Genomic DNA, 13,543 nt, shown 5'->3' with positions numbered 1-13,543 from the left:
TTAAAAGTGAGAGTTGGTCAGAGAAATTGAGGGAGTAAATATCAACCACTCTTTAAATTATTAAAAATATCATTACTTTATACTTAAAAATGTGAATTCATCACTAGTCTCAAGAATTTTTTTTTTTTTTTACTTGAGAAAAATATATATATATTATTTGGTTAAATTATTATTCACAACTAAACCACCAAAGTGTTTTAAAATTAAAATTTACTTTTAGGTTAGAAAAATATTTAATGGACAGCAATGATCACTTTACAATAAATGACAGGGTCATGAGAGACATAGTCTAATTAATCCATAATTTTAATATTATTAATTAAAAAAATCATAAAATTATGTCTCGTATCCAGTCTTCCCCATAATATCTTCAGTCTTCACTGCTTCGAAGGCTATGATTCTGTGAACCGACTCGCGCAAGGGTAACTTGGATATTTTCAAAAAGGGTGGTTGCTTGCTTGTGGACTAATAGGAGAGAGATGGAGATGGACGGATACAAATACTAAAAACCTTAAAAGCAAGGGAGCCACATGTGAGAGAAGAACTCTTTTCAAAGAGCGGGTCAACTGATGAGTGCAGAAGTTTCACACGAACCAAACCAAGCGCAAAAGTGAAACACGGTTTGAACTTTGAAGTTTGATCAACCGCACGCCCGCACGCGCCAACTCAAGCTGCAGACTTTGAAAGCCTTCATACGCACAATATATTAACCCACTTGCTCTCGTTGCACTCGCGTCACGTTACCTTCCAGCCCAATGCCCTCCAACTAGAATCGGTAATATATATAGAAGAGTTAAAAAAACACAAAAACAAGTAATTTTATCAGAGGCAAAGAGAGATATTTGTGAGGTTGTTGTTCACACAACACTCTGACCTACTAAATTCTTATTTATTTACTTGGCTTGGCTTGGCTGCTTCACAATTCTTTGACACCTATCTTCTGTCTCTCTTAACCCTTTGAGGATTTTTCTGAGACCCAATGGCGAGTTGGGTTCTTTCAGAATGTGGCTTAAAGCCTCTGCCTCATATTTTTCCGAGGCCAAGGACTGGAATCAATCCCTCAAAGGCCAGGTTTTTGCACTCAAAAAAGAGTTTAACAGATCTAAAGCTCCCATTAGTTAAATGTTCGGGTGATTTTTCTAGAGACAGGAACTGGGGTCTTAAAGTTAGTGCTCCACTGAGGGTGGCACCACTTGAGGGGGAGGATGAAGAAGAGAGAATCAACGGTGTTAATGGGATTGGAAATAACAAAGGAGTCGAAGAAGAAGAGGGATCTGAATTTGATCCTGGGGCTCCTCCTCCTTTCAAGCTAGCTGATATTAGAGCTGCTATTCCAAAGCATTGTTGGGTTAAGGATCCTTGGAAGTCTATGAGCTATGTTGTTAGAGATGTTGTGGTGGTTTTTGGCTTGGCTGCTGCTGCTGCTTATTTGAACAATTGGGTTGTTTGGCCTTTGTACTGGGCTGCTCAGGGAACCATGTTTTGGGCTCTTTTTGTGCTCGGTCATGATTGGTAACGAAATTTCTTCTTTTTAGATCTGGGGTCTTCGTTTCTTTTGCTCAAAGTTTGGATTTTGGTGTTAAATTTTTGGATTTTGGTTTCTTAATTTGCAGTGGTCATGGAAGCTTTTCAAATGATCACAAGTTGAATAGTGTGGTGGGGCATCTGCTGCATTCTTCAATTCTGGTTCCTTATCATGGATGGTATGCTCGTAATTGAAGAAGAATCTTTATTCTGAATTTTTTTTAGGATCCAATTTGATGAATAATCTTGGTTTCGTTATGCTCTTTTCAGGAGAATTAGCCACAGGACTCATCATCAAAACCATGGGCATGTTGAGAATGATGAATCCTGGCACCCGGTTAGTAATTCTCTTTGTTTGTGGTATCTGTGTTCTGATTTATGTTGTATTACTTTGTTTTCGGTACTTTTCATTCTTTAATTCTTGAAGTAAATATTTCTTGTTTGTTTGATGCAGTTGTCTGAGAAAATTTACAGGACTTTGGATAGTGCAACAAGATTTTTGAGATTCAAAATTCCTTTTCCCTTGCTTGCATATCCCTTTTATCTTGTAAGTAAATGTTGTATCTTATTTGACTTATTAATGGTTGAATGAGAAAGTTAAAATCAATTTCAATCCAAAGCATTAAGTTTCGAAATTGGAGGCTGATTGTTTATGACTACCGATTACAGTGGAGTAGGAGTCCGGGGAAGTCTGGTTCTCACTTTGACCCTAACAGTGACCTGTTTGTCCCAAGTGAGAGGAAGGATGTGATCACTTCAACAGTATGCTGGACGGCCATGGCTGCTTTGCTAGTGGGTTTATCATTTGTAATGGGTCCTATGCAGTTGCTTAAACTCTATGGCCTTCCATATTGGGTAAATTTCTTTCATCTTTCATTCATATGTTTCTAAGTATATAGAAGATGGGTGTGGTTTGTTTTTGTGTCAAATTAAAGAAATGCATACCTAATATGACTTCGCTTCAATTTTAGATTTTTGTCATGTGGCTGGACCTTGTGACTTACTTGCATCACCATGGGCATGAAGACAAACTTCCGTGGTATCGTGGAAAGGTAGGAGGTCTTAGCGTAATGCTTAGAATTTAGTCTTGATGTGATAAGATAATTGCTTACAAAAAAAAGAAATTAATGGCTGCAATTATGTTGTTGAAATTTCAATAAACAAGCAAAAAAGGAGTCCATAGAAACTTTATGTTTGGCTTTTGTTATATGGTTCATATTTTAAGCCGTTGAATTGCATCTTCTGTACTGTACAGGAATGGAGTTACTTAAGGGGAGGGCTCACAACACTTGATCGTGACTATGGATGGTTCAATAACATCCACCACGATATTGGAACCCACGTCATACATCACCTCTTCCCTCAGATCCCGCATTACCACTTAATAGAAGCAGTAAGTATTTTTTCTGTTGACCAGCCAACTGTTCTTAACCACTTGTGAAAAATCACTTTCTTTTGCTTGGTTCCTAATTATTTTTATCTCAACCTTGTAGACTGAGGCTGCTAGACCAGTTCTTGGAAAATATTACCGTGAGCCAAAGAAATCGGGACCGATACCTTTTAACCTTTTTGGAGATTTAATTAGAAGCATGAGTAAAGACCACTATGTTAGTGACAATGGCGATGTTGTTTACTACCAGACCGACCCACAGCTTAACGGCTCTTCAAAATCAGGGTAAAGCCGGCAAGCTTTCTTATCTTGAACCGGCGTATTTAAATACCTTTAGCAATCCTTAAGCAGTCTTATAATCTACAATGATTTGACGATCCCCATTTCGGTACGGGATTCCCTATTTATTACAAGATGAATTGGCATCTAACAAAGATGATTGCGGCTGCTTCTTGAAATTAAGGCAGAATACATGAGAGTTTTCCACATTTGGAAGTAATTCTGAAGGGAAAATGTATATAATTCTTCCTGAAGAGTTAATATTCTCTTCAGCATAATTATTCATGTATTGTTTAAACAAAACTTCATAGTTGAGGAAAAGTAATGAGAAATTATTGAAAAATTTTGATCTTTTCTGTGTGCTTTTTCTTTTCTTTTCTTTTTTTCAACGAGTTGTGTGGACAAAATGGACTGGACTAAATCTAGTGTTAGTCATTCGATGTATAAAACCTTATTTTCTCTGCAGGAAATTGAGGTTAGCATCAAGCTAACGTGACAGCTTTACTTTTTGGAAAAAGACCGTATCCAAAAAAAGACAGATAAATGACATTAACCACATCATTATTCATTTTAATGTAATGTCATGTTCCACGTTCTGATGAATGATTAAAAGCACCGTATAGACCGAAAAAATCATGAGGGTTGTTTTTTTGCTCCCTCCGCAATTTGTCGTTTTCTGATGGACTGGAGGATCGCTTGCATCCACTGAATGAAATTTTATGGCTCTGAATTGCCAACATCCATGTGCAGAATTTCTATCGCGTTCAAATTGTCACCACTCACCACTGCGATGGTCCACAGCCATTAGCCAATTTAGCCACAACTTGGGAAAAGAAGACACCATATGGGACCAACAATTTACCTATTACATGCCAAAAGCTTGACCATAATTTTATTTGGTGAAGTGCTTTGTCTAACACCAATTTGTTTCTTTGAGCAAATGCTTGAGCGTGCGTGAATTTGCTTTCCAAAAGCAGACTTCAAAAATTTCTGGCAACGAATTGATGTCGAAACCTGAGATTGACCCTGGCGACAATTTTTTTAAGTCTTTCGTAGGCGTGGCAATTGCGACCCATTTGTTACAAGATACTTTCCCTCAATCGTGGTTTGACAGTTTCTGTTGCGCCTCTGAGCTTGGCACAGGGCCATGTACCATTGATTGGATTGAATCCAATTCTGAGCCCAATTAATGAGTTGAGGTTTTGACGCGCCTCAGAAGTCGTCCTTTTAACTCCACGTTTCTAAGGATACCCTAATTAAATAATTTGAAAGTCTTTCTAAATCTATTAAAGAGTGCAGTTAGAGTTAAACCATTACGACCCCTCCAAAATCCTCTTAACACCCCTTTTTTTTTAATTATATCCCATTTAATATTAAAAATATATTTTTTTTTCTAAATAAATAGTGTTTTCAATTATAAGTAAATGATGAAACCCCTCTCTTCTCTCACTTTGTTGTTCAATATCAAGCCTTGCGTTTGAGTCATCTTCTAAAACTTACACTAGATTCTCAATATATGATTGTTAATTATAACAATATACAAAATATTATTTGGGCAATAAAATTCAATGATATATAAAACCAATTATCATTTTTGCGCTTCAAATAAAACTCTTGACAAAAGTCCCCCCCCCCCCTTTTCTCAGTCATCAATACAAAATGAAATACAACAAAAAAAAAAAGATGCTACTAATTTATTAAGAAAATGTCATCTTGGGATAGAAAAGCTTAGCTTTCATTGATTCAAAATAAAGAAAAGATACAACAAATGAGAAGGGCAATCATTCAGCTACATTGCTGGCTCTATAATGTTTAGAGCTTTTTTAGCAAGTGAATGTGTTGTGCTGTGATTTTGTTCAGCATTCTTAAGCTTTCCTGGATATCTGAGATGATCTAAAAGATGTCCATTTGCTACATCTTCTTCCTCTAACAAAGTTCACGCCTTCTTGACAGTCAAACTCAATTATCAAAGGCATACAACCAGCAGAAACAATAGTTTCAATTCCTAACTTTATTCCTTCTACTGTAGTGATATCTCCATAATATGCGATTTGCTTGTGAGCTACTCTACGGCCCTTCCTTCAGAATCTCTAATTACAACTCCTAAATCTGCCACCTAATTTTTTAACTTTGTTGCTGCATCCACATTCACCTTAACCATCTTGATGGAGGACATTTTCAAGTCTAATTTTCTAAGCAATTTTGGTTTATGTAGAGTGATAGCATAGGAGATTTGATTTCCTTGTATGATTCCACAATTGCTTCTACTTTGGCCAATGATACTTGAGAATCTTCTTTCTTTCCTTAGGACACAAAAAGATTCGTTGAATGCCAATTTGCCCAACATAGTGCTATGAAAAATTTTATGAGAGAGCAATATCATTTGATTAAACATTTTCTACAAATTTTTACTGTAGAAATTGAATAAAGATGGGCAGAGAAAGGAGCTGTTCTAAGATAATAGTGGTGTTATTAGAATATAAATTTTTAGATTTTTTAACGGCACATCTTTAGGATGGAGGGTTTTTTCCAAGACTTTTTGGGGGCTGTTAATTACACTAATTCTACTGATAATTGTCTTTAAATACAATAAAATTGAGGTTTATGAGATTAATTAAGGAGTGCCAATGGTCCAACTCCTCCTACAATTATTCGAACACTACCCTTATAAATATATTTCTCCGGTTTAATTATTTTTCTCAATAAATCCCGTAAACTATTCTAAATCAGTAAACCTAATAGCACAATCTTCACCAATACCCCCCCCCCAAAAAAAACCACAAAAAAAAAAAAATTCATCCTCAGTATACAAAAATAGATTCTGGGGTTAATTTGGAAGTTTAGTGATATCTGTTGACTCTATTGTCGGTCACTTTTTTCTCTTATGTCAATTCACAATCGTTCAGGCTATTGCATACTTTTGCTTTGTATATTAAACTTCTCAAATTGCATGATACTATGTATTGTATTTGTTTTCCATGAAAGCATGGCGTTCTGGTTTATCTTTCCAATTAGTGTTTGTGGTATTGATGGTTTCTGTTGGTTTTTGAGTTTTGGATACTTCCACTTACATTGTTTATTTCTCTATCACTTAAAATCTCTTCCAAATTTATCATAAAAATAAAAATTTAAAATATAATTTAAGATTAGAAAGATAACAAAAATAATAATAATAAGATTTGTAAAAAGCTCATGACAAAATCAAAATCCTTTTGTTTTTGGGGAATACCAATCGTTTTGGGTGTAAAAAGATTTAACTCAAAAATTGTGTACGTTTAACTAGCAAGTTTTTGCATTTGACTGTTGTTTTCAACTGGTTTTGGGGTAAGAAAAGCCAAACCAATCTAGAACAATAAATTTGTTATTTTGAGGGGAAATGGGGTACCTCACTGGTTTATTGTGTGTTGGGCGGTGTATCTAAGATTTTGGGGAGGTGAGAAAGGGAGAGAGAGTGGTAACAATGGTGGAAGATCAGAAACAAGAGAGGTATCCTTCAAAATGAGCTTCACGCCTGCAAAACAATGAAATAGAGGTTAGAGGTGAAGCCGGGGGTACCCCGGCGTTCACACTCCGACGCTCAAGTTAGCAAACTCAAGCTTTAATGGTAAAGAGAGCTGGCCAGCCCTCTGTAAATTTAGGGTTTAAGGTTGAAGAAAACCTATTTTTTGGAGTGTGAGTGTTAATGGTCAGTGAGAGCATGATGGAGAATGAAACCTAGGCACCTTTATATATGGAGTACCTCAGCTGCCACGTGGCATACCCTTTTTGGCTAACGTCCTTTTACCTCTTTATAATTGTTTTTGGGCCGTTATTTGCATGTTCGCGGCGTATCTCATCTTTTGGAAACGTGGCGCGCGCTGGAGAGTGGTCCAGGGTACCTCTGCAGTAGCTGTCGGGTAGGCGGCTAGGGACCACTGTCCTTGGGACAGTGTCCTTCACTTTTGGCAGAGGTAGCAGGCGGCTGTCCCTCCTTTTAGCACGTTGCTTTTGATTCCTAATTCTGACTAAATCAAATGATATCTTTTAGGAGGCGGAGACGTTTCTCATGGCGGGTATTTTCAGTGGATTCTCTTGCATCCGCTTTGCCAGGTACCTTGAATTATATGGGGTACCCCCTATTACGCGGGGTACCCCTATCTGTATGAGGTACCTCTATTTGTATGGAGTACCTCATATCATATGGGGTACCCCTATCTGTGTGGGATACCTCTAATTGTGCAGGGTACCTCTATTTATACGGGGTACCTCAAGTCATGCCAGGCGCCTCGGATTATGCAGGGTACTTCCGATTGTGCTGATATCATTCCATTGGCTGACACGTGGCGCTCTATTACCTTTCCTATCTTTCTCTCAAACAACATCCCCCTAGTTTCTTTTTGGCGAGAAGTATTGGAGGCAAAAGAAACTCATTGTATGAGTGACACGTGGCAATGCGGTTGGACCGGAGGGTACCTTGCTTAGCTTCTTCCCTTGACTAAACTTCGTGTACTTCAAACTAAAAATCTTCTCTTTGTCTTTTCCTTTTCCCGCTTTTTTTTTTTTTTTTTTTACGATGAGCACGAACAGTTGTCTTCATATGTCTCTCTCCTTTTTCTTGGGAAGTGGCAGCCGTCTGACACGCAGTTTGAATTTTGAAAATACAAATCTCACTCAAACATCCCTGAACTCCTTTCTTGAGCAACGTGTTCTGTCAGGTTGAATTTAAAACTCCTGACGTGTGTCAAAGTTTTGAAAATCCCCAAACGAACTCCCAAAAATCGATTTTTTTTTTTTTTAGCCTTGTTCATCTTCCCTAGGCTTTACTCTCCCTTTACTCTTTTTCTTTTATTTCTTTCCCATTTTCTTTCTCCCTTTTCTTTCTCACGTTTCTCCTTCCTTTTTCTCTCTTTTCCTTCTTCCTTTTCTTTCTTTCTTCTTTCTCTTTCTCTCTCGGCCGGCGTTGATCTGGTACGTTTTCCGGCGTGGATCTCGGCTGCTGCAGTGGCGGTTTTGGGCTCTAGATCTGGTCGGTTCAAGGCGATTTCCGGCGGCTCACGGCGAGATCTCAGTCCGGCGATACGCACGGTAACCCCTCCTTCATCGTTTCTTCATTTTTCCCTTGGTGCTTTCTCTCTTCCTTCCCTTTTCTTCTCTTTTTCGTTTCGGCTTTGTGTTTTTCTCTGTGATTTCCGGCGTCGGTTTGGTGTGGTTGCGGCTGGCGTTGGTTCGGTGGCTGCAGCCGCGGCAGCCGGCATCAGTTTGGTGGTTTCCGGCGTTAGTTTGGTGTGGTTGCGGCCTCTCGATTTTTCTCTTTTTTTTTTTTTTTTGGCCGACGTCCTCCTTTGCATTTTTCCGGTGTCGGTTCTTCTCGGTGGCTGCAGCTGCGGCGGTCGGCGTTGGTTCTCGGTGGTTGCAGCCATTACAGCCGACGCCGGTTACTGCAGCTTCTTCGTTCTTCATTTTATTTACTTATATATAATTATATATATTTAAGCTTATTTTTATTTTTATATTTGCATATTTTTACTCACTGTTTTTGGTTGCCTGCAGCTTCGTCTTGCCACGATTTTCAATCCCGATCTGCTGAATTGGTGAATCACAGGTATCCCTCCTTGCTTCTCCTCCTTTGGCGCATTCAGCGTGGCGCTATTTTGTATACTCTGAGAAAATTTTATTTTTTGTTTTTGTTGTTTTTTGTTTTGTTGGTTGGTGTTTGCATTTGGTGGTTGATGTGTGGTAGATGGTGCTTGGTATGGATATATTGCTGTTTGGAAAACGTGTGGCTTGTTGGATGTGTTGTTGGGGGCTTGTGGATATGTTGTTGGGTGTATCGTTGGGTGTATTGCTGGGGAACTTATGGATGTGCTGTTGGGGAAAAGTAGATGGGCAAAAAGCACACGGGACCCCCGATGAAGCGACGTAAAGTTGGGGTTAGTGGGGTTGACAACCCTCCTACGGGTTCCCCTTCCCACATCTCCATCAGCGAGGGGGATCGGTCCCCCCCTAGTTCCTCTAGGAGTCGCAATTCTCGTTCTGAGCCCCCTCCTCCTAGGAGTACCCCTCGTGTCAGCCCACGCTTTCCTAGTAGACGGCCTACCCCCCATCCTCGAAAGAAGGGTAAGCCAACCAAGCCTAAGGTTCCAGCTCATTCCTCGGACCAACCGCCTAAATCTCCCCCTGCCACACCTTCAAAATCTAGCAACCCTTTTTCCCTAGGCATTAGGAGGGCTACTTTGGGGGAGTTGGAGCAAATTAGAGCCAAATACAATATTCCTCCGTCTGTCCAGCTTAGGGTACCCCATGTGAATGAGCGACCCGAGTGTCCAAAGTCTGATGGGATTGCTCTCCATATCGACCTCTTCGATCTAGGACTCCGCCTGCCCCTCCAACAATTCTTTATGAAAATGTTTAGTTATTTGGGGGTAGCTCCTGGGCAGCTGTCCCTTCCAGGATGGAGGACACTGACAGGCTTACATGTGTTATGGTTGGAGGTCGTGAAGCGCGACATTTCTATTCGGGAGTTGAGGGGCCTTTACCAATTCAAGAAGCCTAAGGGTCCCGGCATTGCTTACTTCTCCCCCTGGGGTGATCATGGCCACATCGTTGAGGGGAACCCCGCCTTGAAGAAGGGTTACCGAAATGGATGGTTCGTCGCTGAGGGTAGGTGGGGGACAGAGACTCTAGGTGAGAAGGGCGACCCCGTGGAGGTTCCTCATTCCTTCAATGTAGACTGTAAGTATCTCCCTTACTTATGGTTTTTCATCGGAATCTTTCGCCTTAATGTCTCACTAACCTTGAGTTCTTTATGCTTTCGCAGGTGTGACATGGGCTAAAGGATCATGCCCAGTTCAGGAGGTGGGGAGAGAGGTGAAGAAATTTATGGACAGGCTTCGAGGTGCACAGAGGGGTAGTGATGTGCTGGAGGAAAGCCGATTATGGAGAGCATGGCTGATTGACCGAAGTCCTACACCTGCTCCTGGGGGTGACTCATGTATGATTTGGGTGTCGGGGGGTATCCTATTATTACTTATGGGACTGGGGTACCCCATTATTATTGCATTCTTCGTTTCGCTTCCCCGCTTTCCATTTCTTATTTTTACTTTTGCAGTACTTAGTACTTGTCCAGCTAACATAACTTTTGTGCATTGGGTGCAGTCATGGAATCGACAGGTGATGCTTTTGACGCCTTCTTCCAAGCGGTAGTGGGCGGTGCTTCCGGATCTCAGGATTCGGCGGTACCCCCGAAAGGCTCCCGACCTCCTCGAGCTCCCGGTCCAAAGGGGAAATCTCAGGGTACCTCCCACAGCGGGTCGAAGGGTACCCCTCGCTCGAAGAAGAGAAAATTCGGGCTGGTTTCTACTTTTCCCGATGAGTTACGTGAGGGTGACTTAGACCCGGCTTCTAATAATGAGGTTTCGCACTTGGCTCGCCACTTTTACTACTCTGCTGAAAATGTTACCTCCGAGGTTGCTGAAGAGGTTGACAAGATGAGCTTGAGCCAGCGTTACGGTCAAGCACTTAGGGCTACCCAAGAGGTAGGCTTTCTTGGGGTACCCCGGGTGTACTCTTCATCATTTTCTTTTCACTTATTTGATCTTTTCGCCATACACATATATTTAATATGTCTTGCATGAACCGCAGGCATCCTTTCTCCTTAGCCACTGCCTTCCGGATCTCGACTCCCTTGTTGCCGCACAGTCAGAGGTCGACAAGTTAAGGAGTGAGCTTCAAAGCCGTCAATCTCGTGAGGATCAGCTTGCTCGAGAAGTTAAAACTCTGCAAGAACGCATTGCTGGCCTATCGGGAGAGAAAGCTAGGGTGGAGAAGGATTGTGAGGAGTTTAGGGCCACCAACGGGGATCTGCTATCTCGGTAAAAGACGATGGCGGAGGATGCATTCTCACTCATCATGACGGAAGTGTGGAGTGTGGATCCGGCGTTGGAGGTACCCCGCGTGCAGAAATTTGTCAACAAGGCTGCCATTCTGAAGACAATTGCGGAGCGGAAGAAGTCTTCCCAGGCACGGTCGGGTACCCTTCTGGGTCGCCTGGGGTACCCCATCAGCCTCAGTCGTTGCCCGCCTCGGATGCCCCTATTTCGGCGGCTCATATTCCGGGTACCTCGGAGTCTTCTGCCGATCGCCCTCTAGAGACGGATGTTGGGGATCGCGTTCCCCCCTCGGTGTAGCCTTCTCACTGTGCTCTTGTTTGTCGGATCTATCCACATTTTGCTATTTGGACCTTGTTTATTTCTTTTTTGTTTCTCGGGATATTTTGTTTTATTGAGACTTCTCTTTTGTTATGATACCATACCATCTAGTCCTCTTGTACTTTGCATTATTCTGCAAATGAATGCTTGGCTAAACTGTTATCTTGCAAATTCCTAGGGTACCTCTCATTTCATCATTTTTTTTTAAATGGGGTACCCCTGGTACCTTAACAAGTATTCAACATCAGGCGCCTGCTGGTTTACACTGAGCGGCGAATTTGGTACGTGCCCTCCTCGGCAACCATGGCGGATTTTCCACAAATAGGTAATCAAAACATCGTCGCGACATCTCGATCAAAAATTGAAAGTGCGCAATTAGTCCAACCAATCAATTTCTTATTCTTTCGAAGTGCTCTCCGAATTTTTGAATAGCTTACCCCATACTTTGCAAAAGTACGAGGACGGAGGTGTGGGTGTTCTCATACCTAAGCCGAACTTCGTGCCGCTAGGGTATGCCGGTTTTTCTTCACCCTCGGGTCCTCTTTGACCCTCCCTCTCTTTGTCTAGGTAGCTTTGTCATGCTTCCGCAGAAAGGCTACCCCTGGGCTGTTCACTCCATTGCCTATCTTGGCTTTACACAGATCGTCACGATCTAGGCATATCAGGTACCTTGGCTGGTCCTGTGATAGGTTAGTCATAACTGACAAGCGTATGGCGAGAATTGCATATAACCAGATGCGAGGGTATATTAATGGCGATAAATGAATGTAATCTGCATTCTAAGATCGAAGTGGCGAAAAATAAAGAAAGAACTCACATCATATTTGTTGAGAAAGAAAATGCATTTATAGATAACGAAAGCGTTGATCAATACATGACTTAGCTTTGTTACCCTGAGGAAAATGGGAGACCGTAAGACCTCCTATTCTTTTCATTTGAAAATTAAAGAAACTCTAAAGTTGTAACTGACCAACATAGGGCATTTGGGGTACCCCATTTGGCATATCACACAAAAACATTAAAGAAAGCAAATAACAGCAAAAGACTAAAAGTTGAGACACTGTCCTTTAGTAATATTTCCGTAGCATTGCAGCGTTCCAGGGGTGCCTCACAATTGTGCCATCCATGTGGAGTAGCCTGTATGCACCTGTCCCAACGGGTTTGTTGATGCGGTAAGGTCCTTCCCAATTTGCCCCGAAAGCACCTTCGCAGGGTACCCTAGTGTTCTGAGTTACCCTTCTCAAGACCAAGTCTCCTTTCTTGAAGGATCGAGGGCGTACCCTTTTTTCATATAGACCCGAAATGCGATGCTGATATATGGCTGTCCTCAGTTCTGCTCTAGCCCTTTTTTCAGCCACCAAATCAAGGTTTGAAGCAACCAAGGAGGTGTTCTCGGCCTCATCGAAGTATTCAACCCTGTGAGAGGGTACCCCGATTTCTGCTGGAATCACTGCGTCAACACCGAATGCGAGGGAAAACGGGGTCTCCCTAGTGGAGGTGTTTTGAGTAGTCCGGTATGCCCACAGTACGCCAGGTAGCTCGTCTACCCATGCTCCCTTTCTTTCCTCTAGCTTCTTCTTCAGGATACCTTTGATAATCTTGTTAACGGCTTCGACTTGCCCATTAGATTGGGGGTGGGCAGGTGTAGCAAATCGGTTGGCTATCCCCAACTCCGAACAAAAGCTTCGAAATTTTTCATTATCGAATTGCTTGCCGTTATCACTGACAATTGCATAAGGGATTCCAAATCTGCAAATGAGGTTCTTCCAAATGAATTCGGTGGTTTTCCTTTCTGTGATGCTTGTTAGTGGCTCCGCTTCTGCCCATTTTGTAAAATAATCTACCGCCACGATTGCATGTTTTGCTTGCCCCTTTCCGGTAGGCAACGGGCCAATGAGGTCCACTCCCCACATAGCGAAGGGCCAAGGGGAAGATATAACTGTTAGCTTCTCTGGGGGTAGATGGGGTACCCTAGCGAACCTCTGGCATTTGTCACAGCTTCGTACCATATTCTTGGCATCCTCCCGCATGGTTGGCCAGTAGTACCCCTGACGGAGAGCTTTTTGCGCCAGTGATTGTGCTCCATAGTGATTGCCACAAATCCCCTCATGTATCTCCCTCATGACATACTTGGCCTCGTCGCTTCCCAAGCATCTAAGGTAAG

General features: G+C 41.8%; 2 protein-coding genes across 2 annotated transcripts; both read left to right on the top strand.

The window, feature by feature from the left end:
- Positions 1-749: 749 nt before the first annotated feature.
- On the top strand, positions 750-3,544 carry LOC102611986 (omega-3 fatty acid desaturase, chloroplastic-like). Its single transcript, XM_006480990.4, has 8 exons — positions 750-1,512; positions 1,614-1,703; positions 1,795-1,861; positions 1,979-2,071; positions 2,194-2,379; positions 2,496-2,576; positions 2,780-2,917; positions 3,018-3,544. Exons 1-8 carry the CDS (start codon positions 980-982, stop codon positions 3,201-3,203), a joined length of 1,374 nt encoding a protein of 457 aa, XP_006481053.1. The 5' UTR covers positions 750-979; the 3' UTR covers positions 3,204-3,544.
- A 4,208-nt stretch (positions 3,545-7,752) lies between these two features.
- LOC102623630 (uncharacterized) lies at positions 7,753-11,542 on the top strand. Its single transcript, XM_052443271.1, has 6 exons — positions 7,753-8,257; positions 8,723-8,774; positions 8,913-9,904; positions 9,990-10,163; positions 10,328-10,707; positions 10,814-11,542. The coding sequence occupies exons 3-6, from the start codon at positions 9,055-9,057 to the stop codon at positions 11,045-11,047; spliced, it is 1,638 nt and encodes a 545-aa protein (XP_052299231.1). The 5' UTR covers positions 7,753-8,257; positions 8,723-8,774; positions 8,913-9,054; the 3' UTR covers positions 11,048-11,542.
- The last annotated feature ends 2,001 nt before the right edge of the window (positions 11,543-13,543 follow it).

The sequence above is a fragment of the Citrus sinensis genome, chromosome 6 (assembly GCF_022201045.2).
Source record: "Citrus sinensis cultivar Valencia sweet orange chromosome 6, DVS_A1.0, whole genome shotgun sequence".
NCBI lineage: Eukaryota > Viridiplantae > Streptophyta > Magnoliopsida > Sapindales > Rutaceae > Citrus > Citrus sinensis.
The sequence above is the reverse complement of the archived record's forward strand: the minus strand, read 5'-3'. Positions and strand labels throughout refer to the sequence as shown.